The sequence below is a fragment of the Sphaeramia orbicularis genome, chromosome 2 (genome assembly GCF_902148855.1).
Source record: "Sphaeramia orbicularis chromosome 2, fSphaOr1.1, whole genome shotgun sequence".
NCBI lineage: Eukaryota > Metazoa > Chordata > Actinopteri > Kurtiformes > Apogonidae > Sphaeramia > Sphaeramia orbicularis.
In genome coordinates this window covers 11398234-11423941 of record NC_043958.1, presented here as the reverse complement: position 1 = coordinate 11423941, position 25708 = coordinate 11398234, and the positions used below count along the sequence as shown (strand labels likewise).

At 38.5% G+C, this 25708-nt stretch overlaps 1 protein-coding gene across 4 annotated transcripts in view; it reads right to left on the bottom strand.

Annotated features, from left to right (window-relative positions):
* Positions 1 to 25708, bottom strand: part of raph1b (Ras association (RalGDS/AF-6) and pleckstrin homology domains 1b) — a 71369-nt gene that overhangs the window by 7752 nt on the left and 37909 nt on the right. Inside the window, exons 3-13 of one of the 4 annotated variants that reach the window (XM_030151884.1) lie at positions 17978 to 18097; positions 17555 to 17660; positions 14844 to 15038; positions 12346 to 12767; positions 10402 to 10488; positions 9941 to 10015; positions 5030 to 5107; positions 2455 to 2614; positions 2000 to 2121; positions 1583 to 1648; positions 831 to 974 (exon numbers count right to left, since the gene is read on the bottom strand). In XM_030151884.1, coding sequence (XP_030007744.1) covers positions 831 to 974; positions 1583 to 1648; positions 2000 to 2121; positions 2455 to 2614; positions 5030 to 5107; positions 9941 to 10015; positions 10402 to 10488; positions 12346 to 12767; positions 14844 to 15038; positions 17555 to 17660; positions 17978 to 18097 — 1575 coding nt within the window. Of the gene's footprint in view, positions 1 to 830; positions 975 to 1582; positions 1649 to 1999; positions 2122 to 2454; positions 2615 to 5029; positions 5108 to 5400; positions 6121 to 9940; positions 10016 to 10401; positions 10489 to 12345; positions 12768 to 14843; positions 15039 to 17554; positions 17661 to 17977; positions 18098 to 25708 lie in introns of those variants that run through there. The other 3 variants (XM_030151894.1, XM_030151903.1, XM_030151911.1) reach the window with 3 other exon arrangements.

The window sequence follows — 25708 nt, the reverse complement described above, 5'->3', positions numbered from 1 at the left end:
TTGTTGGAAATGGGATAAGGAAGAAATGATTAAATTTTGGTGGTGATCGGGGGTGAGTGGGGCCCACGGGGGGGGGCCACTGATCAGCCTTGGCGGAGGTCTGCGCTCTCCGAGTGCTTCTAGTTCCAAACTGTGACAAAACTAAAACAGTCCTTGATGTGGTGAGATGATTCTCCTGGTTCTTAGGCTGAACAAACACTTTAAAAACAGTCTTGGATTAATTGAAAAATGCATTGTGTAATCTAATGTATATTTGACTTTCTGTAGATTTGTGGTTTTCACAGTTTAGGAACACTACAAATATATGATGATCTGATAGACTATGATGCACTGCTAGAGATTAAACTACACAACAGTATTCAAATTAGCATTCAAATGAATCCATAAACATTATATGTAATAAAAACACACCAACTAGATATATTTTACTACACAATGACTACTTGTGTGTATTACAAGAACATGTCTCTAATGCAGTAAAGGAAAGTTTCTGAACACTGTAATTTCTACATTCATTTCTACAAGACAAACAAATAATAAATACGTTAGGTGTCAAGTATGGCAGCTAATTAATGCTGATGATGTGTCATGATGGCTGTACAAAAAGTCCTGCTGTCTGTGAAGAATCTGGAGCATGACAGAGCTAAGTATAGAGAACATGTGCAGGGCAAACATTCACCCAGTTCAAAAAAGCGCATGCTATTTCTGTTTTGCTCAAAGTGATCAGGGCCTAAACAGGAAATACCAATGAGACGACTGGTTCTCATAATACATTTCTGTGCTCCTTCTTCAGTGACTGTGAACTCAGCACATTCATAAACCCCACTAACCTTGGCTTTGCCTTTGGGGACATAATATATCCCTGAGGCTCTGAGGAGGAAGTAACGCTTCTTCCATGACTTCTTCCCATCCTCTTTCAGCCAGAGGATACCCTCGATCTCTGGCACCGACACCGATCCACCACAGAAACATTCCTGAACAGAAAACCGTTGAGGTAAGCAAGTGAACACTGCAAAAACCTAAATATTACCAAGTGTATTTTTTTTGCTTTCTCTGTGGATGCAATTAGATTCTGTCCTCTGTGCAATAAACACATACAGGTGTCCAAATGCACTGGAAAAAAATCACAATCTTACCAAGTGTATTTTTCTCATTTCGAGTCAAAATATCTCATCACACTTAAAATAAGACATAATCAACTTAAGAGCAACTTTTAAGAGAGACATAAGAACTTATTCTTCGACAATAGATCTTGAAAAGATAATTTTCACTTGTTCCATTGGCAGATTTTTTTTGCTTGAATTTAGCAAAAAAAAATCTTGAATTAAGCAAAAAAATCTGCCAATGGAACAAGTGAAAATTGTCTTGGTAAGATTTCTTGAAATAAGTTTTTCAAGATCTATTGTGTAAAAATAAGTTATTTTTATCTCACTGAAAAATTACTCTTTAGGTGATTATGTCTTATTTTAAGTGTGATGAGATATTTTGACAAGACAAGAGAAAAATACACTTGATAAGATTTAGATTTTTGCAGTGAATAAGTCAGTTAATATCCTCAGTACTAGTTGGTGCTTAATCTTACCTCTAATAGAGCCTCTTTATTCCTGTCTGCCATTTCTGATGTCTCCTTCCGCCCCAACAAATAGTTCTGAAAATCATTGAGCATATGAGTAAAGTGGAATAGAGGACAGAGAGAGGATGAGGGGGTTGAGTTGTAACGTCTCACCTCATCTTATGTTCAATAAATTATTCACCTTTACTCTCTTTAAAGCTTTGACCTACTTCCAACTCTCCTACACAAACACACTCCCTTGTTCACTCTGGTTCCCTGCACCATGCAGACACTCAGTATGCATAAACAATGTGCTTGTGTGTATAGCATACGCTTACAGCATTTACACACTGAGTGCAGAGCAGCTGCACAAGTTATTGAGAAGATGATTGATACCTCCTAACTCTCCTATGTACGCATATGTGTGGTAAAGTCATGGACAGTCACCTGGGGGTTCTTGAAAAGAGCATATTTTTCAATGCGCTCAATGAACATGAGTTTATTGTGGCTGTCCCGGGTCCAGTTTAATAGATTCTCCACCAGGTTTTCATGATCTTCAAATATCCGCTCTGAGAAAAAAGGGAAAAAGGGAGTAATGAAGATGAGATGCAAGACGTGCAGTATTTTTGCTGACCTGCAAATGTGCACATAATTTGCTCCCTTCAGGGGTTTCTCTTTTTTTTTTTTTAGGAGGGGCAGAACCTTTAACCATGCACCATTTAGCCAGTCTTAGGTCACAGATGATTATAATGTATGTTTCTCTGCTGTTTAGTTTGGCCCAGTGTGATATTTCATGTTCAACACACACAACATCCATAGAGCAAAAGTGTAGTCTACAGTAACTATAAACAATGTTTATTTGACTCAGGTGTGGTGTAAACTACGTGCTGCTCCTCCCTTACCCATCTGCAGCTCAGTAATGGTTTCCACAAGAGACCAGTCAGGGCTGTAACCACAGTGTGACTTATCCAGCAGGCTGTCCAGCACCTGCCTGACCGTCTGCCTCTCATCCACCATCATGGTCTTTGAACTCTCGTCTGACATGTGGACCCTGATCACCAGCTGAAGACAAAGAGCAATTGAGGAAGGTCAAGGCAAAAGAATTACGTTGAAAAATTAGCTAAGTAATAGTAACGACCAAAACAAGCACAAACACAGCCTTTATGTACATTACGCAATAAAACTCTAAACGTCTAGACAGGGTTCAGTCACTTGGCAACACACACATTTAGTGCATGATTTATTTGTATCTTTCTTTTTTTTGCTGAATGTTTCATCTGCCAAACAAACTGATGCTTTTCAATGGTCCTACCAAAGTTGGTGATCATGTCTTTATTATTAAATAACAACTATAAGTGATTAATTCAATTGAAGGATCTGGCACGACCTACAATGTGCATAGACAAGAACTGCAGAAACATTTGAAATATTTAACGTCTTTATAAAAGTTAAACCAACGCATTTCAGCTTGTGACATTTATCAGCATATGCTTTTAGGAATTTTCTGTTTTAATGAAAGATTATTAAATATACTTTGAGGGGAATACTTTGATTATTTTGTATTTTTGTGTAGGGATTCTTTTTTTTTTCCTCTTTTCTATAATGCACAGTTCTGTATTGTTCAGTGTCATTATTGTTTGCATTATTTGTTAAAAAAAAAAAAAAACAATGGTTAAAAGATAACAAATTTCATATAGAAACGAGGTCTGGACTCTGAACTGAAAGTGGAAAAAGGAGGAAGTGTCACTCATATGGATCTGCTATGAAGACCCATGCCTGACTTTTCCACTAGTTTCGTGAAGATGAGTGTAGTTTTTGTGTAACTCTGCCAACAAACCAAAAAACGCTCGCAGTAATGAAAGTTTAACATCCTTGGCAGAGGTAAAAATGTGAAAATTTGACACTTTTACTTCCTTATCTTGATGTAAATTCCATCTTTTAAGGGCAAATAAATGCTTCCATATTTACCCTTAAAAAAAAAAAAAAAAAAGATTATTAAATATGACTTCGATCTATTTGTGGAAATGTTTCAGGTCTGCAATAATGTGTTCATCTGCTGGACTGTTTTAGTCTCTGGTATCCATTATATTTATCTTTGCCAGAAATACTGAAGGAAAAGTTGACAAACTGTCTAACTTCTTGTTTTGACAGGCTGCTGTTGTCATGAAGCTCTCAAAACTACTTTAACTACCTACCCAACCTATTACTAAATATCATCTCTTATCACTTTTATGGAAGTATAACTGAAAAAATTACACCCCAAAAACTAAGAAATTTCTTTAAAGGCCTTTTCTGGCATCCTTTAACGTACATACACATATTTTCTTCAAGTTACAGAATTTGCATCATGTGCTTTTAATTGTTTTCCCTAAACTCATTGACCTATTTATGATGTTACTTCAGTCAAAATCCGACATACAGAGCCACTTACCACTAATACCTAATAATCACACTAAAGTTTACATCCTCCACAACAAGCAGAGCTGAACGTGACAAACCCACACGTGCCAAATCCAGCTTAAACATGTCCTGGTGTGAAACCGTATAAAGCTCTCAATTTCGTGACCTCCTGTTTATCCCCTCCCACCCAGACCCTGACAGCCAATCAGAATGCGCGTGCAGTTGATTGAACGGAAACCTCGACGAATGGGGATGCAGAAGGAGGACCTGTGAATCTCAGACATGGGGAGTCTGACCTACATTTCTCACAGGAGACCCCAAAAATCCCCCAGTAGTCTGGAAGAAAAACATAAAAACCAAGAAATCCGATTGCTATTGCTTGAGTCTTAAAAAAACACTAAATCTCTGTCTAATGAAGCTGCTTTATTGTCTTAATTAAAATACACTGGATGACACTGTTGACTGTGTAGAATGCCGACAGCCAAAACACTAATAATTTAGCACCCAGAGCGCTGTAGTGCATCAGTGAAGGTTTTCTTTTAAAAGCACAGGCTGTACCAATACACTTTATCTTGTCATATTGTATTCACTTGCTGACTTAAGTCCCTGTGTGTCAAAACACTAGTCGCTCTGATCCTTTCACTATGCGTAAAAGGATAGCATTCTGTCAAATGGCACTGGGCTCATTCACAGACAGACACTGGTGAAAATGGCCCGTCTATGGAATCCTCAACCGACTTCCCAATGGAGAACACGCCATGGTTTCAATGGAGCAAGGCACCAAAAAGCAGTAGTTGTCTGGTTGGATTTTGCGTAACTCAGTATTGTCTTTATCTCAAGCCTGTCTTTTTTTTTTTTTTGCTGTCTTGCTCCCTCCCAAGCAGATACTCACACATAATCAAACACCGCAATGACCTATTTTCTCTGCGCTTCACTGCCTCGCTGTGAATGAAGTTCACAAAGAAATGCAGCATGCAGCGACTATGACGAGACAGCAATTACAACATGAGTCATAAAAGCGTTTCCCAAAGACAAACCAAATGGAGTCAGTGAGTTTGAACAAATAGGTGGCTGTACCTTTTTGACCTGTGCCTCTTTGATTTTTTCCAAGGCGACTCGAATCTTTTCCGCCTTCAGCTTAGCCGCCTGCTCCTCCTAGATGGACAAATAGAAACGTTGTCAATGTCGTTGTCATGCAACTGATCACAAACTGCAACTGCAAACAAGAATGCGACGGAAAAAAAAAACACAAAAAAAGGGTTTGATTTCATAGCCTTGCCTCATCTTCTTTAGCCCTGTCTTTCTTTAATCCTCTGACAGGAATAAGACATCATACATACTACTTCATTAAATAGTTAGCAGCCTTCCAGTCCGTTTAAATGCATGAGCCTCAGGCGTGATGTTTCGTGGTGTCATGTGAAATCTATTTCCCCTCTTTGGATGCTTACCTGGCCCCTCCAGCAAGATGCCATCACCTCCATTCCCAGGTTAATTTGACCCCACGTGTGTTAAGTGGGTGTGTTTTATTACTTGTGTGCAATTTTTTTTGGATTTTTGAAACAAACACAAATAAAACACTGCGATGCAAAATCACCGCAAATGTGACAGTGGTCCTCAAATATGGCGTTCCATTTGCTGCCTATGGTTCTATATTGGATTCATATGGAGCTGCAGTGGTTCCCTTTGATCTTGCTACACAGCAGAAGGAAAACAATGGCAGAAGATCCCCGAAGGGCGAGAGGCTGCGGATGAAAGTGGAATCAGTTCAAAAAGCGTCTCAACTCAAAGAATCAAGGATCTCCTACAAAATATCGTACTCAGAATTCAGAAGAAAATGCTTTATATATGTCCTGACACGTCCATAAAGAGTAAAAACAATTTTCCTCCTCAACTGTCTTTTCATTCCTAACTTAAAAAACCTCTATCCTTTGGTTGCAAAAAGTTATTCCACAATCATCTTCTGATCTTCATGGGGTAAAAAAAAATGTTGCCATGCTTCCACATCCTCAATCCCTCAAAGAAGCCAACAGTCACGCTGAGCTGTGCAGGTTCACTGACATGCACACATGTGCGCCTGAGATGAGGACAACTTGTCTAAAAGCCCAAGTGAAACAGTAGGAACGACAATGCCCCTCCCCCTTCCACCCTCCTCCCACCATCTCTTCCTGCTTCCTTCATGCGCTCTACCCCTCTCCATCACTCTCCTCCTCCTCTCTCGCTTTTATACCAGATGCAGGGGTCTGGGAGCGTGCCCAATCGATAGAAGATAATCCCCACAAAAATAGTAGAGAAATGGGTGAACCAACCAGTGAGCCCCGTTTGCAAGACCCGACTCCCTTTAGCAAATCAGGACAAGGGTGGGGGGTGACCGTGACCGAAAGTGGCCTCAGAGCTAAACTACAGTGACAAGGACAGAGTGGAATTTGGGTGAATGGGAAGCTGAGGTGCTGAATATTTGAAGTCATGAGTGCATGTTCCTTAAAGAAAACAGAGGTGAAGGGCATTAAAAGCCACCCCTCCCAAGCCTCTTATATTGAGAAAACCCCCTCCTTGACCTAGACTACCTTTTCCACATGACCAGCTCTGGGACGCACACACGTTAATGCGATAGTCTGACACTCTGTTTGGCCAACACATAGTGGCTTTTAGTCGTCAAGTGCCAGAGAGAAAACGGTGAGAGACGAGGTCATGGGGGTCGTGCACAGTCAATCTGAGCCACACTGAGGGTTTAGATCCATAACTGTCAGCGTAAGCCTTCCATATCTCGATTATTCCTCTTCTATATGACACCTACACCCCGTTTTTTTATCCGACATCAGCCTGATTCCTATTCCAGAGGCGTTTTTCTCTTCCACTTTCACACCCAGCCACACCAGAGCCAATTTTAAAAGGCACCTCTGCCTGCATGGAAAAAAAAAAAATCCTGGCATCCTCTTTCTTTGATGTCTTTCCACTCTCTCTCTCTCTCTCTCTCTCTCTCTACAAGCCTGTTCCCAAACATCCCGCGCTCATTCAATATTCTGATTTGCGGGCGAGGAGAGCATGAGTATTTTTGACTCCCCCTTCTCTTATCCTTTACAGAAAGTGTAACACTAACACATAAACTCAGTCACAGCCTGTACGCCGTAGGCTGTCTCCACTTCCTGACACCACACAAATGTTGCACACACAGACGGCCTGTATGCCAGAAACCAATAGCCTTAAAACACTGAATTAATTCAGATTTTTCTCTTTGCAATACAAAGAGACAAAAATGATCCAACTACCCCTCTGCTAGATTTTGGCAGAGGGAATATGTGTGGATAGATTTAGCCAGCAATGATTAGCCAGTGTGCTTCACTGTTGGCATTCATTGTATTACAATACAAAGAGAGAAACCTTTAATTCCAAGCCAAATACAGGATATCTTGTCTTTAAAAATAGTTTCCAGTCACAAAAAACTCCTCAACATTAGCATCATTTGTGGTTTTCTTCATACTCAGCTAAAGCTCTTGGGTTATTACATCCTGAGAGGGTTTAAGAAACCCAGGCCTTCACCATTTACCTCTCTTGGAATCCCTTGTTTTGCTCTTGGCTGCGTCTCACGTATTGATGGTAGGATAAATCACAATCAGTAACAGCCACAAATCTGTACACATCTGATCGGCATAAGCTTTACACTGGAGCCAAAGGCTGAAAGCAATAAAAGTGCTGGGAAAGCTGACTGCTGCCAAGAGGTTTACAGTAAAACAGAGTGATGGGAGGCTGAGAAGTTAGAGTAATAGTGATAGGACGACAAACACGTCATGGATAAAGATGCACTGTGTGGGAGCACAGTAGGTTCATGTATAAACTACTCTTCAGTTAAACACACATATTGGACAGTCATCTATACAAATTGCATGCAGCCCTTTATATAAAAATGTTCACCTTGTCTGTAGAGACATGGCAATTCACTATGTTCTTTTTCTTTTGAGGTTTGTATTTCTTTAATTTATTTTTTTTTCCTTCTGTATGTCCATATCTGCTACATGTTCTTAAAAAAGAAACAATAAAAAGAAAATGTTAAACTTGTGTCTCTTGAAGTGCAAATCAACAGCCAGCGACATGGAGAAAAAGGTAAAAAAAAAAAAAAAGTAAATAAAGAGACAAAAGGCCACATGCAGCATGATGACTTACATGGTAGGAAAAACAATCAGTGCACAAAACATAGGAAAAATCCCCTTAGATTCTTTTAAGCTATTGAATTAGCCTTGCACCTTCTATTGTACCTTATTGGATCTTATTTTTGGAAAAAGAAATTACATTACACTCAATTGTGAGAAGTTCTTTTTTGATCCTGTTACACAAACGGCATTTATCAATTTAAAAGATGATTTTACAAGTCAAAAAAGTCCCAGTTTATGGATCAACTGCTGAAGTATGAGACTGTGAAAATATGTATATATATAAAAAACTACACACCTGAGAGTCACAGAGATAATATGATAATCATCTCTGTCCACAATCTGACCAGAGTTGTTGTAGATGTCTCTACAACATCAACATGACCAGACATGGAGTAATTTTCACCTCTTTTCAATACTTTGTCACCTTGGTCTCACCTTGGTATCCGTTTTATCTGTTTTTATCTATTTATCTCTTTTTTCTTTTTTTTCCCTCATGTCTATACTTTTTATTGCTTCCCTGCTGTAATGCTTTTAATGTTTTATGTAACCACTTTGAATTGTCTTGTACATGAATTGTGCAGTATAAATAAACCTGCCTTGCCTTCTAAAAATGAGGTAAAATGTGCCAGAGGAGCAGACATTTTGGCGTTAGAAACTGCTCTTTTCTTGACTTGTAAAATTGGGTTTTAAATTCAAAAACATCATATGTGCAAATGGGACTGAAAAAGTATTTGTCTCTAGGCACTGACCACTGTTTATACTTTTTCCCAAAGTTAGATCCCATTTCAACATGCAACAGTTTTTTACTTTGAACATGGAAAAAAGTGGGTTCTGTCCTTCATATAACATAGGCTCCAAAAATGATCTTATTTCAATTCAATATTAAAAGGCTGTATTTTTAAATATGGTGGCTCTTCTTAACTGTGTAAAATATATTATGTACAGTACTGTGCAAAAGTCAGTGACAAACATTAGGTTTGTTGGTTTAGTAAAGTTATATTGACTACAAATATACAATTCTCAGTCTTTCTACTAAAACCCAATCTGACAAATGTGAAGTATGTACAACAAAAGTTTCAGGAAAGAAATAGCTTCTATAAACCAAAATGATAGTATTTAATGTGGCTTCCCTTTGAACTTAACATGTCTTTAACCGTGGTCAGACAATATGAGATTTATGGCATTAATTATTGCATTAATTTTCTGATGTTTTATACCAGGTTTCATTCAACACATGTCAGATGGTTCTAGTCTTGTTGCTGCTTCTTGTCATGGGGTCAGGGGTCACACTAAATAGTTTATAGTTCATTTTTTTTTGTGTGTGCTTTAAAACTGTGTAGATATTTCCTGTATTTTCTTGTCATTTGTGAAGAAAACAGAATGAAAATAAATATGTATGCTCATTTCAAACCTGTAAAAACAAAGCCAAAGGTGGCCTAAGACTTTTGCACAGTACTATATATGTACATGTACTTTTTGGTCACATGACACTTGAAAAAAAGATGAAACTACATGTTTAAAAAGGATATCTATTCCTTTTGCCCATGTATATATCTATGACAGAAAGCAGAGGGCTCCTTCTGACGTGTCGCTGAAATAGTATCAGTGGTAGCAGAGGGAAGAGTATCGCTTGTTGGCTCACAAACTATTATCTCAGTCTTTTTTTAATTAAGAAAATAAATGAGCAGGCCTAATTGCCAGCAGCTGTTTTTCACTGTTGGAAAAACTGCGCCCTGTTGGGACAATGGATTTTTCCACTCTGAGACATGCAAAGCAGATAGAAAAGCAGCACACACATATGAGAGTAAAAACCAAAGAGACAAGTGTATGAGGGAGTCACCTTGGTCAGGAGGTGAGAAGGCTTTCCAGCTATGCTTTTCAGAATGAGCGAGGTTTCTCGGTCCAGATAGGAGTGCTTGGGTGAAGAGGGGAGAGGAGATAAAAGAAGAGCAGAGGAAAAGACACAATAAGGAGAAGTCAGTGCCAGGTGATTCTCAGAGGCTTATTAATTGCAGGTGTTTTGATCTTTTGGTATAAAGAAGCGTGGAAGCGAGAGAAAACTCCTTAAACGGAGCGATTCAGATTCAGAAGTTGTGGTTGTCATTAGCTGCAGCTGTGGGTAAAGAAGCAGTGATTGTGAGGAGATATAAACAGAAAAGATCAGAGCGTGATTATCAAGTGTGCTGTACATTCTGGAATTCCATTTGGCTATAGTCTACAGCTACTTCCACAAACATACCCCATTCAGAACACTTTCACACGTACAAACGCCAACACGCATGCACACACACATGCACTTACAGTGGCTCGATCCACTTCACCTTCTCGTGAGGTGAATTCAAGCTGCCGTCTGGCTGTCTTACCATTGGCCCGTCGCAGTGTGACATGCTGGAGGTGCAGGCAAGGTGTGTGTGGATAAAGACGACCGATATAGGAAAAGGATGCAAACACAGATAAGGTAAACACATGCAGGTAGGGGTGGTGGTGGGGGGTGTGTTTGCACAGTATAATGAAAAACTGAACCAGGTTAAACTCCCCTCCGAAGAAAGTTCAAGGGGATTTGCATTTGTTAGGAAGCTCGGTCAGTAGGAAAAAAAGGTATTCAGTCAAAGTAATGTTAACATTGTAATCCAAGTCACACATGGGAGCCTATTGGAAGATTACAATGTATTCATTAACAGACCAACCAATGCACAATACACTGTATTGTGGATTGAATCTCCATAAACATTAGGCATGCATTTATTTCATGCTGCAAGGTTAAACATGCAATCTGAGCAACATGGAGGTAGGGCTGTACAATGTGAAAATATCCTCCTGAGACCCAGGAAAGAACAAGTTTTGATTTTTTTTTTTTTTTTTTTTTTACAATAAATAATTGCCTTTATTGGAAAAAGCACAATGCAACAGTTTTTTCAGATGCATTTTTAAAAATTTTTATGGAATGTCCTTTGCAGCGGACAGCTTTTTTTTTTTTTTTTCTCATTAAAAGTGTAAAACTCTTGTCCCCTACAGAGGCCAGAATGCATTGCTGGGTCTCAGGAGGATATATAACATATAAAAATATCCAATATTATTATTTTTTAAATTTAATTGTGTTGCAAATCACTCTGCATCACATCATCATCATCATCTTTATTACCAGACTCAGGAGGGAAACAACTAGATTTTTCTAAGGGCCAAAATTTTCCAAACATACACTGAAGGACAATTTTCACATTTAAATAAATAGCCCTGAATTGCTTATTACTCTTTAATATTTTCACTTTCTTCATGAATTAACATTATTTTTATTAGCCTACATCAGTGTGAACAGCAAGAAGTAAAATGACTAACAAATCAACTTCAGCTGGTTTGGATTCATGTTGTATCCTGATTGGTGGAAAAACATTTCATATGGTTATCTTCAATGATAATAAACTGACAAATGGTTTTATATAAACGTCAATAAATTCACAGGTGAACACATGCATTTGGGGCAGATGAATCAGTCCGAATAAAATCATTTCCACATAAGTTACTTTTGGAGACACTTTAAGACTTAGGAATGAAAAAGCGACATATAATGAAAGATGAATCAATGTATTTTCCCACAAAAGTTTGGATTTTTTTTTAGCATTGGGTACATTTTTTTTATACTTATATTAAGAACATGCATTAATTATTACATAGTACTAATTTTATTATGTAATAAATATTTAAACCAATATCTATATTAGACCTGTAGGACTCATATATTTACTATTGATTTTTTTCTACATTTGTTTTATTATTCATTGTGTTTTTTGCTTTATATTTTATAATTTCACATTTTATATTTTGATAGATGAATAATTCAAATTTGACACCATGGTTTGAATGAAAACAAGAAAATCAAATATATACTGTACTGAAAATGTAATAAGAAATAGGCTTTTCCGTGTGGACATTATATATATATATATCATTTATTCATTAAATTTATAGTATATGTACTATATTGTTTTATGTATCATATCTAGATATTAAATTACCTATGTAGTGATATGTGATTTTGGTCATATTGCACAGCCCTAAATGGAGGCAGATGGAGGCCAGAATGGAAGCTCCAACTCTGATTCACACATATTTTACTTACCCAAACACATGAAGCCAAATGTTTTTCACCTTGTGGCTCACACACACATTCTCAGAATATCTTCATAGCTATGATAATATGATAACCTTAGGGTACTGTATGTATGTTCTTATATGTAGAATTCATACCTCTGTGCTGGTCTGGTTTTGTCCTTGCGTGCTCTGGCCGTCCCCCTCTCCTCCTGGCGTCACTTTATCGATGTCCAGCGAGTCCATGCTGGACGCTGAGGCACATGCTGAATTTACACTGGATCTTTGAGACGGAGCTTCCTGTTCGCTCACGGCACCCACCGAACCCGTCCTCCGGTGCTGAACCCCCCCGGCCGACTCAGACGAGGGCCGCCGGAGCGTGGTGGAGGAGTAAGAAGAGGAGGAGGAGGAGGAGGAAGACGAAGAGGTCTGGCGAGCGGCTTCGTCCATGCTCAGGGAGGCTTTCTCCAGCTGAGAGGTGATGTCGTCCAGAGAAATGTTGGAGGCTGCAGGACGGGTGTTTACACTCCCACTTCGTACTGTGTTGGCTGGTGATGCCCTGGTACTGCTACTGGTACTTCCTGTTGGAAAGTTAAAGTGTTGACACAGTTTACATTAAAATGAAAGACAATTACACATGCATGATATTGTTATTGACATATATGTCGAGGCCCAAAGCGGAATCTGGCCCGATTCAGAATCGGGCTGGCCCAGAATGGAATTCTATTCTAGGCCGGCCTAGAATGGAATCCTGCTGCTATAATGTTATTTTTATACCATGTTTAATGCAAATGATCTAAATTATTACAAAAATCAATACATGGAATTTGCAAATATGTGAAAAAAAACATGAAACAAACAACATTTTAATTGTAAACTATAATACACTTTATTTACAAATAGAACCTAGTGGTACTCCCCACCAATATATGGTACAGTGAAATCGACTGAAATTGACAATAGTTACTCAAGGTATGTAAGACTGAAAATGTAAAATTATGACAAATTATGGAATTATGGATCATTTGCATTAAACATGGTATAAAAATAACATTATAGCAGCAGGATTCCATTCTAGGCCGGCCTAGAATAGAATTCCATTCTGGGCCGGCCCGATTCTGAATCGGGCCAGATTCCGTTTTGGGCCTCGACATATATATATACTTTATAATCATGTCACTGTCAAATTTCTGGTAAAACCTGCAGTATTTAAAGCAGAGGTCTCAAACATGTGGTCTGGGGTCCAAATCCAGCCTGCCAAAGGGTCCAGTCTGGCCCGTGGGATGAATTTGTGAAATGCAAAAATTACACTGAAGATATTAATCATTTTAGTTCAGGTTGTACATACAGACCAATTTAATCTAAAGTGGGTCGGATCAGTAAAATACTATCATAATAACCTAGAAATACTCATTACTCCCATTTTCATGTCATTATATTGTATTTACACTAAAAAACATGAATAACATGAACATATGAAGTGCAAGTTTACAAATATTCTGCCCGTTATTAAATATTTTGTGTATTTGTTGATCCGCTGTGATCTGTAAGTTACAGTTTACACATGTAAATGATAAACTGAGACATGATATTGTTAAAATTGCACTTTCTTAAGAAATTTCAGTTTGTTCATGTTATTCACATCGTTTTAAAGGATAGCTGGTAGATGTAAACATTTTCATCACATAATTTTACTTTTTTCATCCTAAAACATGGAGGAAAGTTTGGAGTTGACATTATTTATATATTATTATCTTATTATTTTACTGGTCCGGCCCCCTTCAGATCAAATTTGACTTAATGTGGCCCCTGAACTAAAATGAGTTTGACTCCCCTGGTTTAAAGTCACCAAATATAGTCTTTAAACAGTTAATAATAATTTAAAAAAAACAAAACAGTAGCCTTGCAAAAGACGAGGCCAGTTATACTTATTACATATGACATGAATTATCTTGATTTCATTCATTACACTGATAAAAACAGCTGGTATGTCACATTTCTATCACTGTTATTGTTTAATGGAACTCTTCACACCATCATCTTATGCTTTAACGGCACTTGAGTGGAGAATTGGTCATATCAGATGTTTATTTAATGGTGCATAACTTTTAATATTCATCCAAATGCACTTCAGTGATCATGGATTGACCTTTACAACATGGATTTACAGTAAAAGGCCAATAAATATCTCTTCCTCTTACCATATGTGTACTATTACCATTATTATGCTTATGCTTTAACATTGGCAGACAGAAAACAGGAAAAGGACAATTAAACTACATGACAATTGATCGTGAACTAAAATTTCATGATTGCAACAGCCCTTCCATTTCCCATAAACCCCTTTGTCCCTGGTTGCAAACAGGATGCTGCTAATTACCCCTTTTCCTTCTGTAAAGTATGCCTCTGCATGTGTTTGCTTTTTTAGGCTTTAATGAAAATGACAAACATGTTGGAGATGTATTTCACTCCTCTATCTTCTAGCACCACCGGAAACCATTTGCACCTAAAGGGTGGCCTCTTCCTGTTTTTTTTTTTTTTTTTTTTTACATAAAGCCACCCTCCTTTGTCAAGTACAACAAAGACCTATCTATAGAATTGAAGTCGTTACCCTTTGCACTGACATATAACGTGACGCATGGTGCCTTCAGACTTACCTCCACTGCTTCCTCCTCCACTGGTGCCTGAGTGCTTGGTGCTCGCACTGCGCCCCCCGGCAGCCCGCTGTTGACCCTTACCCTGGCTGCGAGATGTGGAGTTTGGTTTGGAAATGGTACTGAGCTCCTGTTCGATGGAGCACAGGTCAGCCATCAGGGCATCCAGGTCCACTGTGTCTCCCTGATTTAATGCCTCTGAAGGGAGCAACATTAAAAGACACAGGAATTCATTTATTTTTTGAACCTGCTTTATCCTCACTAGGGTTATGGGGGGGGGTCGGTCACTGGAGCCTTTCCCAGCTACTTATGGGCGGGGGTACACCCTGGACATGTCGCCAGTTCATCGCAGGGCTGAACACAGACACAGGAATATTTCTCCATTTTTTTTTGTTAATCTGTTATTTTATTGATTTGTAGTTATGACATACAGGCTTTTTCTTGTCACATTTTTTTTTTATTTGATTGGCTTGTGAAGAAGACAGAGCATCTCATTGTTTGTTTTCTTTCCCTTTCATCTTTAGCCATGTTTCACACTGTAGATCCTAACTTACAGTCATGTGAAGACAAGAAAGACCCTTAAGGCAGATATGATATCTGAATGACCTTCTGTAGCGGCGGTACTCGCTATTGCCACCAGTAGCATTAAAGCGAGCTAATTTTACTACAAGTGATGGATAGGGGTGTTAGAAAATATCAGTTCTGCAATATATTGCAATATTTCATTTCACAATACTGTATCGATATTAAAAACTACTGTACTGATATTTACCTCCGCCAAGGAGGTTATGTTTTTGCCAGGGTTTGTTTGTTTGTCTGTCCGTTAGTGTGCAACATAACTCAAAAAGTTATGGACAGATTTTGATGAAATTTTCAGGGTTTGTTGGAAATGGGATAAGGAAGAAATGATTAACTTTTGGGGGTGATCCGGAAGAAATCCTGGATTCTGGATCACTTTGAAATTTTCATTAACATTGTGGTAAATGGGGCCAAAATTTTCGTTTCCCAATATCTCGCTTAATTATTGACCAAAACTCATGAAATTTAACTCAGGAATTGACAATGGGGTCCTCTATCACATTTCAAAGGCTGATCCGGATCTGATCCAGAAGGCGGATTTTATTTTAAAAAAAAATGTAGGATTTGTATCACCGATTATGTGGGGAATTTTTGCGCTTGGCGGAGGTCTGCGCTCTCCGAGTGCTTTTCTAGTTTTAGGTATTTATTCAAATGCAGATATGGCGGAGGTTCATTTTTGTTTTTTGTTTTTCTTTATTGTTTGTTTTCTTTATTATTATTTAACACTGTTTAATTACATAATGGTTATTTGAAGCATCCTAAAATCACTTTTTACTGTCTGAGAGAGGCAGATGTTAGTTCCTTTGGAAACTAGGAGAGTTAGAACGATTTTGTGATATAGCATTAGATCCTGTTCTGATCAAATAAAAAGGTGTTTAGTATTTGTGCATATTTCTGGTGTGATTCAATTCTTCTGGGGAATAATCTTTAACAAAAAAAAAGAAACAAAAAAAAAATTTCTGTTTAACAGTATCATGATATATCATATTGTGATACTAGTATTGTGATTTGTATCATATCACCAGATTCTTTCCAATACACACCCCTAGGGATGGATGACAGTGAGGAGGATGAGGATGAGAGGATGTGAATGAAAGCAATAAAAAAGTAACAAATTCATGTGTATAAGTATCTTGCTGTCTTGATTGATGACTCCCTCACTTTCAGACCCCACACTGAAAACCTGGTAAAGAAGTTAAGGCTTAAACCGGGCTTTTACTTTCGAAATAAGTTGTGTTTTTCTTTTGATGTAAAAAACAAAAGCGCCTTGTCACTGCCACTTTTTTATCACTGTTAGATTATGGAGATCTACGTTATATGAATGCATCGTCCAAATGTCTTCAAATGGCTGACACAGTTTATCCTGCTTCTCTGAGGTTTATTACTAATTTTAAAGCCATGACACATCATTGTGAGTTGTATTCCAGAGTGGGTTGGCCTGCCCTGTCCACTAGGAGGCTGGGACACTGGTACACCCTTATTTACAAGGCCATAGTTGGACTACTGCCTTCCTATACCTGTAGTTTAATAACAAGAAGAAGGGTTGATTCTTATTGTCTGCGATTGAATGAGCATTTGTTCCTCTTTGTGCTGCTCGCCCGTACAGAGCTGGGCCAAAGGGCATTCATCTACTCTGCTCCTTGCACATGGAATATGTTGCTAGAAGAGTGGAAACTGACTGAACTGATCTCCTTGAATGCTTTTAAATCCAAACTCAAAGTGCTAGAGAATAACTCAATGACTTGCACTTATTTTTCATAGGTTGACTCATCCTGTAAATTATTGTATGTTGTAACTGCATATTGTATTTCATGCTACCTCTTGGCCAGGACTCTCTTAGAAAAGAGGTTCTTCATCTCAATGGGATCTTTTTTCCTTGTCAAATAAAGGTTAAATAATTTTTTTTTTAAAATTACCTTGTATATTTACTTAAATAGTTAAAAAAAAAATGCTCTGACAATTAGATTCTGTAATTCTATAATCTTACGCTGTCTTCTCACCACGCAGTGTTATAGTTATCTCAGAGAATGGTATAAGAGATTCATAAAATAATTCCCGAAGATGGACAGTTTTTAGTTGTGTGTTTTTGATCCCAGTCCAGTTCCAACTCTGAATAGTAAAGTTTAAGCTCTCACCATTTATGTTATACATAGAGAAGCGGTAGGAGAAGTTGGCCATATTTGTCTCCTGTCTGAGAGGAGGCTTCTGCAGTGTTTTCTGTGGCTTGCCATCATCCAGACTCTGTGCAGACACAAAAGCAAAACTTGAGATCCACACACACAAAAACACACACTTGAAGCATTACAGTGAAAGCACAAGATCTAAGCAGCTGTATATTCCTGCAGACTCCTCACTCACACACATATATACAACATAAAGGGGTGGTGAGAGAGGAGTTGCTAGGATACAGCAAAAAGGAGACAGGATTAGCAGTGTTAAGGTTGCTATGGATACAGTCCCTTCTACTCTGTGTCTGCTTCTCAACCTGTGTGAGTCTGTATCTGAGTAACCAACCCTCGTCTGTGTGTGTATGTACATCTGCATCTGTGTTTGTTAACCTGTGTAAGCTTGTCCAGTTCTCCCAGCCAAGCTCCGAACATCTTGTCCAGGTCCTGGTCCTCCTTATCGCTGTCCTCTTCTGCTCCATGGTCCAGCTCATCATCTGATACCTGGTCCATCTACACAAAAATCCACACACACACACACACAAAAAAAAGGAATAAATGTCAATCATGTGTGTGTGTGTTTACTATTTCAGACAACAGATCACACCCACATTGCAGGAATAATCTAAAGGAGAAAAAAATTCCAGCTCAGCTCATGCCAACCTCATTGCCTGTTACCATGACAACCACTCATGGACCCCTAGCGGGCACTGTGTGAAGTCTGATCTGTGGTTTGCCCTGTAGTGTCTTTTGTGCCGTTAACCACTGACACACCCAAAAAAACTCGACTTCCAGCTGAAAAGAGAAGTGAGCCAGAGGAGCAGAGGCTGATGACACATCACCTTAGGCCTGCAAATAAACCAGTATCCCCAGAAGAGAACCAGTGGCCACCAGTAATCAAACAATCAGCCATGATACGAGTGGCACATCCACAGAGCTGATAACAATCACATGTCGTTTTGGTGCTCATTTTTGCCGGTGTGATCAAATGAAGGCGCTACAATCAGGGTGTGAGCCCAGATGTTTCCTGTCAAAGGTGGTGACATAGCTCCCTCTAGTGGACATATCAGAAGTTGGTCTATGTCAGCAGCATGTGTATCCTGCTTGGGGAAAACATCTGTGTTGGTGAATGACTCAATTTTGGCAGCTTTCATCAAGAGAACTATAATACTTGTATTTTGCAAAAGCAGAAAACTGTCTTGTGTGTTGTAAAAATATTTAGGATATAGATGAAGTTACAAAATATTTTCCTTCCAGAGAATTTCATCAGCAACTCCTTAGATTCTTACGTTAGACAAACAAAAAGAACCTTTACAACAGTTATCTTCTGATTGCATTATCTTGAAACTATAAGCTATTTTGCAACTCTTACATGCAGACCCCAAAACCTTAGACACCTTTTGTTAAAGTAAACAATTCTTGCAAAACTGGTCAAACTGTAAGAAACAGTATTTCTGAAAGTACACAATTCACACAAGCCTTCATTTGAATGAGCACACAGTGACAATGAAATCACTTGAGGTTTTTGCTTCCTCTGTTGGTGCACAGAAGGGCAGTCTGCAATCAGGTTCTGTCCTCTGTGCAATAAACACATACAGGTGTCCAAATGCACTGGAAAAAATCTAAATCTTACCAAGTGTATTCTTCTCATTTCTAGTCAAAATATCACATTGCACTTAAACTAAGACATAATCACCTAAAGAGTAAAATCTTATTTGAAGAAATCTTACCAAGATCATTTTCACTTGTTCTATTGGCAGATTTTTTTGCTTAAATCAAGATTTATTTATTTTTTATTTATTATTAATTCATGGAACAAGTGAAAATGTGAAGTGAAAGTTTCTTGAAATAAGATTTTCAAGATCTATTGTCTAAAAATAAGTTCTTATATCTCACTGAAAAGTTACTCTTGAGGTGATTATGTCTTATTTTAAGTGTGATGAGATATTGTGACTAGAAATGAGAAAAATACACTTGATTTTTTCCAGTGCGTGAACTATGATACACCAGTACAAATAAGATGATAGTTTGTTCTTTCTTGACATGTTCCTCAAACAGCAACAGTGCAACAGAAGTGTGTTATTCAATTGAATCTCAAGGACTATAAATATTATGTTTCAAATAATTCTTCATGTGATCATCTAACATCGCAGAGTACCATGTAACTCTCTTGATTAGACAAAAACAGACAATGTTCAGCATAAAATGGGCCTGACCTGATTCTTTCCTCCTAGAATTTCTAGGTCATCCATCAAAACTCTTTAGTCAATCTGATATTACCCAACCTGGAGAATGATCAACTCCCACACATGGCAGCTTGCATAGAGGAAAAACGTTGTCTAATCTGTGACTTTATGTGTCAAGTGAAAGAAAACGCCGTTCTGCACAGAAGGCCTGGTTAGATACCAGAGAGCTGCAGACAAACTGTTCAGCTTTTACATAACAAGCACTTGCAAACTGCAAACTACTGACCTAACAAACCACAGGTGCCTCATACACTGCAAAAATCTAAATCTTACCAAGTGTATTTTTCTCATTTCTAGTCAAAATATCTCATCACACTTAAAATAAGACAATCACCTAAAGAGTAACTTGTCAGTGAGATGTAAGAACTTAATTTTAGACAATAGATCTTGAAAATCTTATTTAAAGGAATCTTACCAAGATAATTTTGAGATTTTTTTTGCTTAATTCATGATTGTCTTATTTTAAGTGTGATGAGACATTTTGACTAGAAATGAGAAAAATACTAGATTTTGATTTTTGCAGTGAATGAATACCCCTGTCTGTCTTGGTACAGTCCAGTGCCCCCCCCCCCCCCCCCCCCAGTTACATGGAATGGTCTCAGTAATCCCATTGATGTTTTGTTACCCATACTGTGCAATGTCAGTCACTTGTAAGGGTAGGATTAACCCCTCGGACAACCCGTGTTCTCTTGTCTAACCTCAACATCTGTGTGTGTCCGTACATGTATGTGCATGTGGCTTTTATGGTTACGCAGAACACTCGAGTGCAAATTGAAAGGCATGGTTTGTTGTTTGAAGATGATAGAGGCGGGTAATAAAACAGACAGTGGGTAAAAGATAATAAAACAGGCCGCGATTGGCAAAGCAAACAGGAATATGATATCAGCACAGGAGAAAACCGTTCAGCTGAAGACACACACACACAGCAGATCAGGGTAGCATGTTTCAGATCACACGCTGTTACATTCCAGACGGCACACGTGCTCTGCTCTTTCAGCAGTGTGGTATGGTACGGGCTCCAAGTCACTGCCCCATGTATATGTGCATTACAACGCTGATGAGTGAAGGTTTCCTGCTTTGGCACGCTTATCAAACAACATGGATTTGACATGTTGTATAGAAAGATGGAGACTCAACAAGATGGAATAAAAAAAAAAGAAGTGTGTGTTATGTCTATACATGAAATGACATGAATGGACTCATGGATCCGTGTGGGAGTCGGAACAGGAAATTGTCAGGATGTGCAGAATTCCTAATTTCCCTCATGGCCTGTTTCTTGGCAGGAAACTCCAGCTGTCCTTCTCCTTCTCCGTGCCACTTACTGAATGTAGGAGGGGTTTGTGGGTGTGGGCGGAGCTTAGGGTGCTCAAAGCAGGGCTCCTCTAAACTAACCACGATGCCCCCACCCGCTGTGTCCTTTAACGTTGGCCCAGTGTTTTTAAGTGAAGCAACAAAAGTAAACAGTTTTCTGTCATTTAAATTATATGTTAGTGTTCTACCACGAAAGAACCTCAACTGTAGGGCAGGGCTCCAGACTGACTTTTTACACTGGTCGCACTGGTGCACAAAACTTTTTCATTTTGGTGCACCAAAAAATCTGCACACCATCGATGAAATAGCTTCAAATTAATCATTAGCTGCTGTTTACTTATAAATCATTTCAGAATGATCTCAGTGGACTCTATGCACAACCCCACTACTTTACTTTTTTTGTGTAAAACGTATCATTAACTGAACATAAAACAAGCGTCTCCATCCACTGTTATTTACTAAATTCCATGGGTTTTACCGGTGAATCGATGTTGTAGAAGATGACGGTGTTTCTATGTTCACTACGGAGCCTCTGAACGTCCACATGGGTCATATGTGATGACTACAAAAAGATGACAAACTGCATTTTACACCAATTATTTACATGTATTGATACGATTAGTGGATCAACAGGTATTTAACTTTTTATATCAGTAAGTGATATTGGTCACCAGCGGATGGTTGGGTCTTTTTGGGTTAAATGAAGATTTGTAAATTCAAGACTTTTAAGAACCCTGAACCCTTTATGTGGAAGGCTTTGGCTCAGAGTCAGATGAAGTCATCTTTGCTGAAGGTGTTGAATCAGCTTTTCCAGGGATAAGAGAGGCGTGGTGGAGAAGTTACCACTGTCGATGATGTCGGATCTTTCAGGGGTTTAGAGGGTGACACAAGAATGAATTTCTACTGCTGTCCCAACCCATTGCACTTACTCACAGAATTTCCAGAAAATTGTCAGCCTCTACCTGGAACAGACATAATAGGCAGTGCAAATATCTTCGGATGTACATACTCATCTTATTTTTATTCCCCGCCCACATTCAGTAATGAATAATATCAGGGTCAAAGCTTATCAGAGGCAGAGTCAGGGCTGGTCTTGTCGGAAAGTAGGTAAAGAAAAAAGGAAAAAAAAAACCCTGCAAAATGTCAAGTGCACACATACGACCAGTGAATAATCACACTTGGTAGATTTGTAGTTGTGCTCTAGAGCCCTGTGGGCCCCTCTGGTATCTACTTGATTGGATTCCTCAGTGTGCAAAAGGTGCTGTAAAGCGTCACATCACGGCTGGAAGAGGAACTGGACAAAATCAAATGAGCCTGCCAAGATGCTTTCATATGTAAAGTAAGAAATGAGTCACAGTGCTGGACACCAGGAGCTGTGTTCAAAGAGTTCAATGACCTGCAGTCCTTCACAGCACTTATACACACACACAAAACAGAACCACACATATATATATATATATATATATATATATATATATATATATATATATATATATAGGGATGTAATCTTTCTATTAAACAGAAATAGAAATAATAAAAACAGACAAGAGTAGAAGCAGACAAAAAGAAATGACACGCAGCACTTTGAAAATAGCTCTGCTGCCGTTGTTCTAATGGAATCATGGTCTGAAAAGCAGATGCGGCTGCAGGTTTAAGTGAATTACCACCTGAGGCCCTGCTTTTAAGCTTATGGAGCATGACCTGAGATACACAGGCAGGGGAGGAAGCTCTGTCAGGCATCATCTCAAACCAAACACCAGACTTGGCCTTTTTCTCTCCTTGTACTGCAGGGGCCCAGTGTGGCGTCATGAGTAGGAGCAGCACTCATCTGTCTCCAGTGACTGCTGGGTGGCTCTGAGGTCCAGGGTCAAAGGTTAAAGGTCTCCACAGCAGAGCTTCTCACTACATCATACAACCCTTCTGTAGACGTTTTTGTTTTTTTTTTTTTAGTTCCCTCGTAAAGATATACAGCTCCTACTGCTGCTGCAGCAGCAAAGAGAGACGAGTAGTGAAAGCAAGAAGGCCTGGAGGAGATGAAAGTGTGTTCTGGGAAAATGAATCTCTGAATCTAAAACACAATGTAGCTAGGATCCAATGCTGAGGAGGATGAAGAGGAGGCGGCGGAGGAGTCATGTCTATCTTTAGATGGAGTTGTTCATATCAGAAGAGTGTCAAGAGAACTGGAAAGGAGAGCAGTATGAAGACAAAAAGAAAACTCTGGAATAAATACACCTGATAACAAATGTGAAATCTATATTCTTCATTTCCTGAGAGCTCTGCCAAAAGGATCAATAAAGTTATATCTCATCTAAACTAATCTAATCTCTTAACCATTCCCAAAAAAAAACCTCAGTGAAATCTGAACATCAGCTGCTGTATTTCCCTATATATCTCTGATTTCATGACTAGAACTATGTGAACATTAAATCATTTTCTACTCTTTCATTACCTTTATGTGCTTGATTTTCTATTAATAGTTTGTATTTTATCACTTGATTAAAGACACTGCTCAATACAGCCTTTCACAGCCAATGATAAAATATTCCATCAGTTATGATTGCCTGCAAATGATAAGATATAAGATTTGTTTTAGAACAAAAATAGGTCAGACAAATGGAGCATGAGCAGGGATGGTAGAGAGACTTCAAAACTTTTTATAGTCTGTTGAGTAAAAATAAAAACTTTGATTCCATCACTCCAGAAGTGGTAAATAGGTTTATTTTTTATGTTATAAAATTGCTTTAGGTGTATAAAAATGATGATGATCTGGAAAAAAACAACAAAACAAAACACTCAAACAACACCAAAGATTTGTATTGTTAAATGTATGAAAAAAGAAAATTAAAAGCTTTTTTTTTTGCTGTTACAACTTCATTTTTTGCAAGTCTTAGTTGGTCAAGTGATGAAACAACACAGCCTCAACTCCTGTTTTAACTCTAATTTTAAGCCATTTTAAATATACCCATGTAATCAACACAAATTAGGTTTATGAGTGACTCGAGGCTGATAAACACCAACACATTGGTTTAAAGTGAACTCTCTGACATCTGGTCACATTTCATGTCACATGACTTTGGCGCCTGAGGGCTATTTTCACACCAAATGTGACAAACAAATGCAGTAACTCCAAACAGCAGACAAGCCCTGGGGTTAGTTACCAAGAAATTTGACTTGAAGTTACCAGAACTGTAGCGATGACATTTTTGGGCTCACTCTGGCTGGTTTTATTTAGATCATGTATGTATTTGGAATGTGAAGAAAACCATGAGAACACAAAGTGAATTCATAAACTGAACAATGAAAACAGCACAGTGGGGGGTGAGGGTGGGGGGTTAGACCTCCTGCTGTCAGGGTTACTACCAAGTTACCAACAACAGAGGCAGAGGCAGGCAAAAGAACGGGTGAAAGAAAAGGAAAGTCCTCATGTATTTGGGTGTGACATAAAAGGGAGAGCACAGCATGACCTCATGGGTCAGATAAGGTCTACATGGATCGCTCCTTTGTAATTGACTTTGCATGATGGGGAAAAACTCCAGTGGTTCATTTGGTTCATATTAAGCTGCATCTGGAGGAGACAAACAAGTTTTGATCTCACAGCAGATTTAAGCTATAGGCTAAGGCTGGGCGATATGGCCTAAACAAAAAAAACTATAATTTTTTTAATGAAAAACTCAAATATATTGCAAAAACATTGCCTTTATTGTTTTCTGTTAAAGTACATTGAGACAGACTTTAAAAATAACCAAAGGCAGTCACTGGTTTCAACAAAGTGACACCATGCACCCTCACATATTTTACAGCAAGGATTTGCCTGTTCCGTATCTGATGCCCCGAATAAAAACCAGTTCCATACGACTGGCTCTCTCTGCCATGTTGTGACTCTGTGATTCACGTGGGGGAAGGACAGGGAGGGTTTGAGCTCATAGAACTACAGGAACCCAGAAGGACGTGTTGTTGGCGAATTCAAAATACCTATGTTTTTTTGCATGACAAGACAATCAGTTTTCTAAAAATAAAACTCCATGTGATCTATAAAATTGATTTTTCGATTAAATTGATTGTTTTCCAAGCCCTACAATAGACACATTTATTTCAGCAGTTTTAAAGTGATACCTCTCCTTGTCAATGACTTTACAAGTGATGAGATGTTGGATTCACAGGCTGCTTTCACTGTGTCATTGTTTGTTTGTATTTGTGACATTATTCAAGGTTACACTGAATGAGTTCACCAATGCATCACTTTCAAACAGATAAAAGTGTGTAGTGCTGCAATTCATTAGTTACGCATCATATCTGAAGACAAATCACCATCTCTGCTCCTGCCAGGTATTGAGTCATTATGCTGTTTATCTACAATTAAAAGAACCACAAGCCATTTTTCTGCTGCTGTAATAAAAAAAATCAATTTCCTGTGGGCTTGACCACCTTGTACAACTACAAGATAACAGATGCTGTGGGAAAAATTTATTCAATGGTAATATTTTTAATTGCCTTTTGGTTTGGGTGGCAGCTTGTGAATATTTGAATAAATCTGCAGATTCTTTTATCGACCAATTAACCCTCAAAG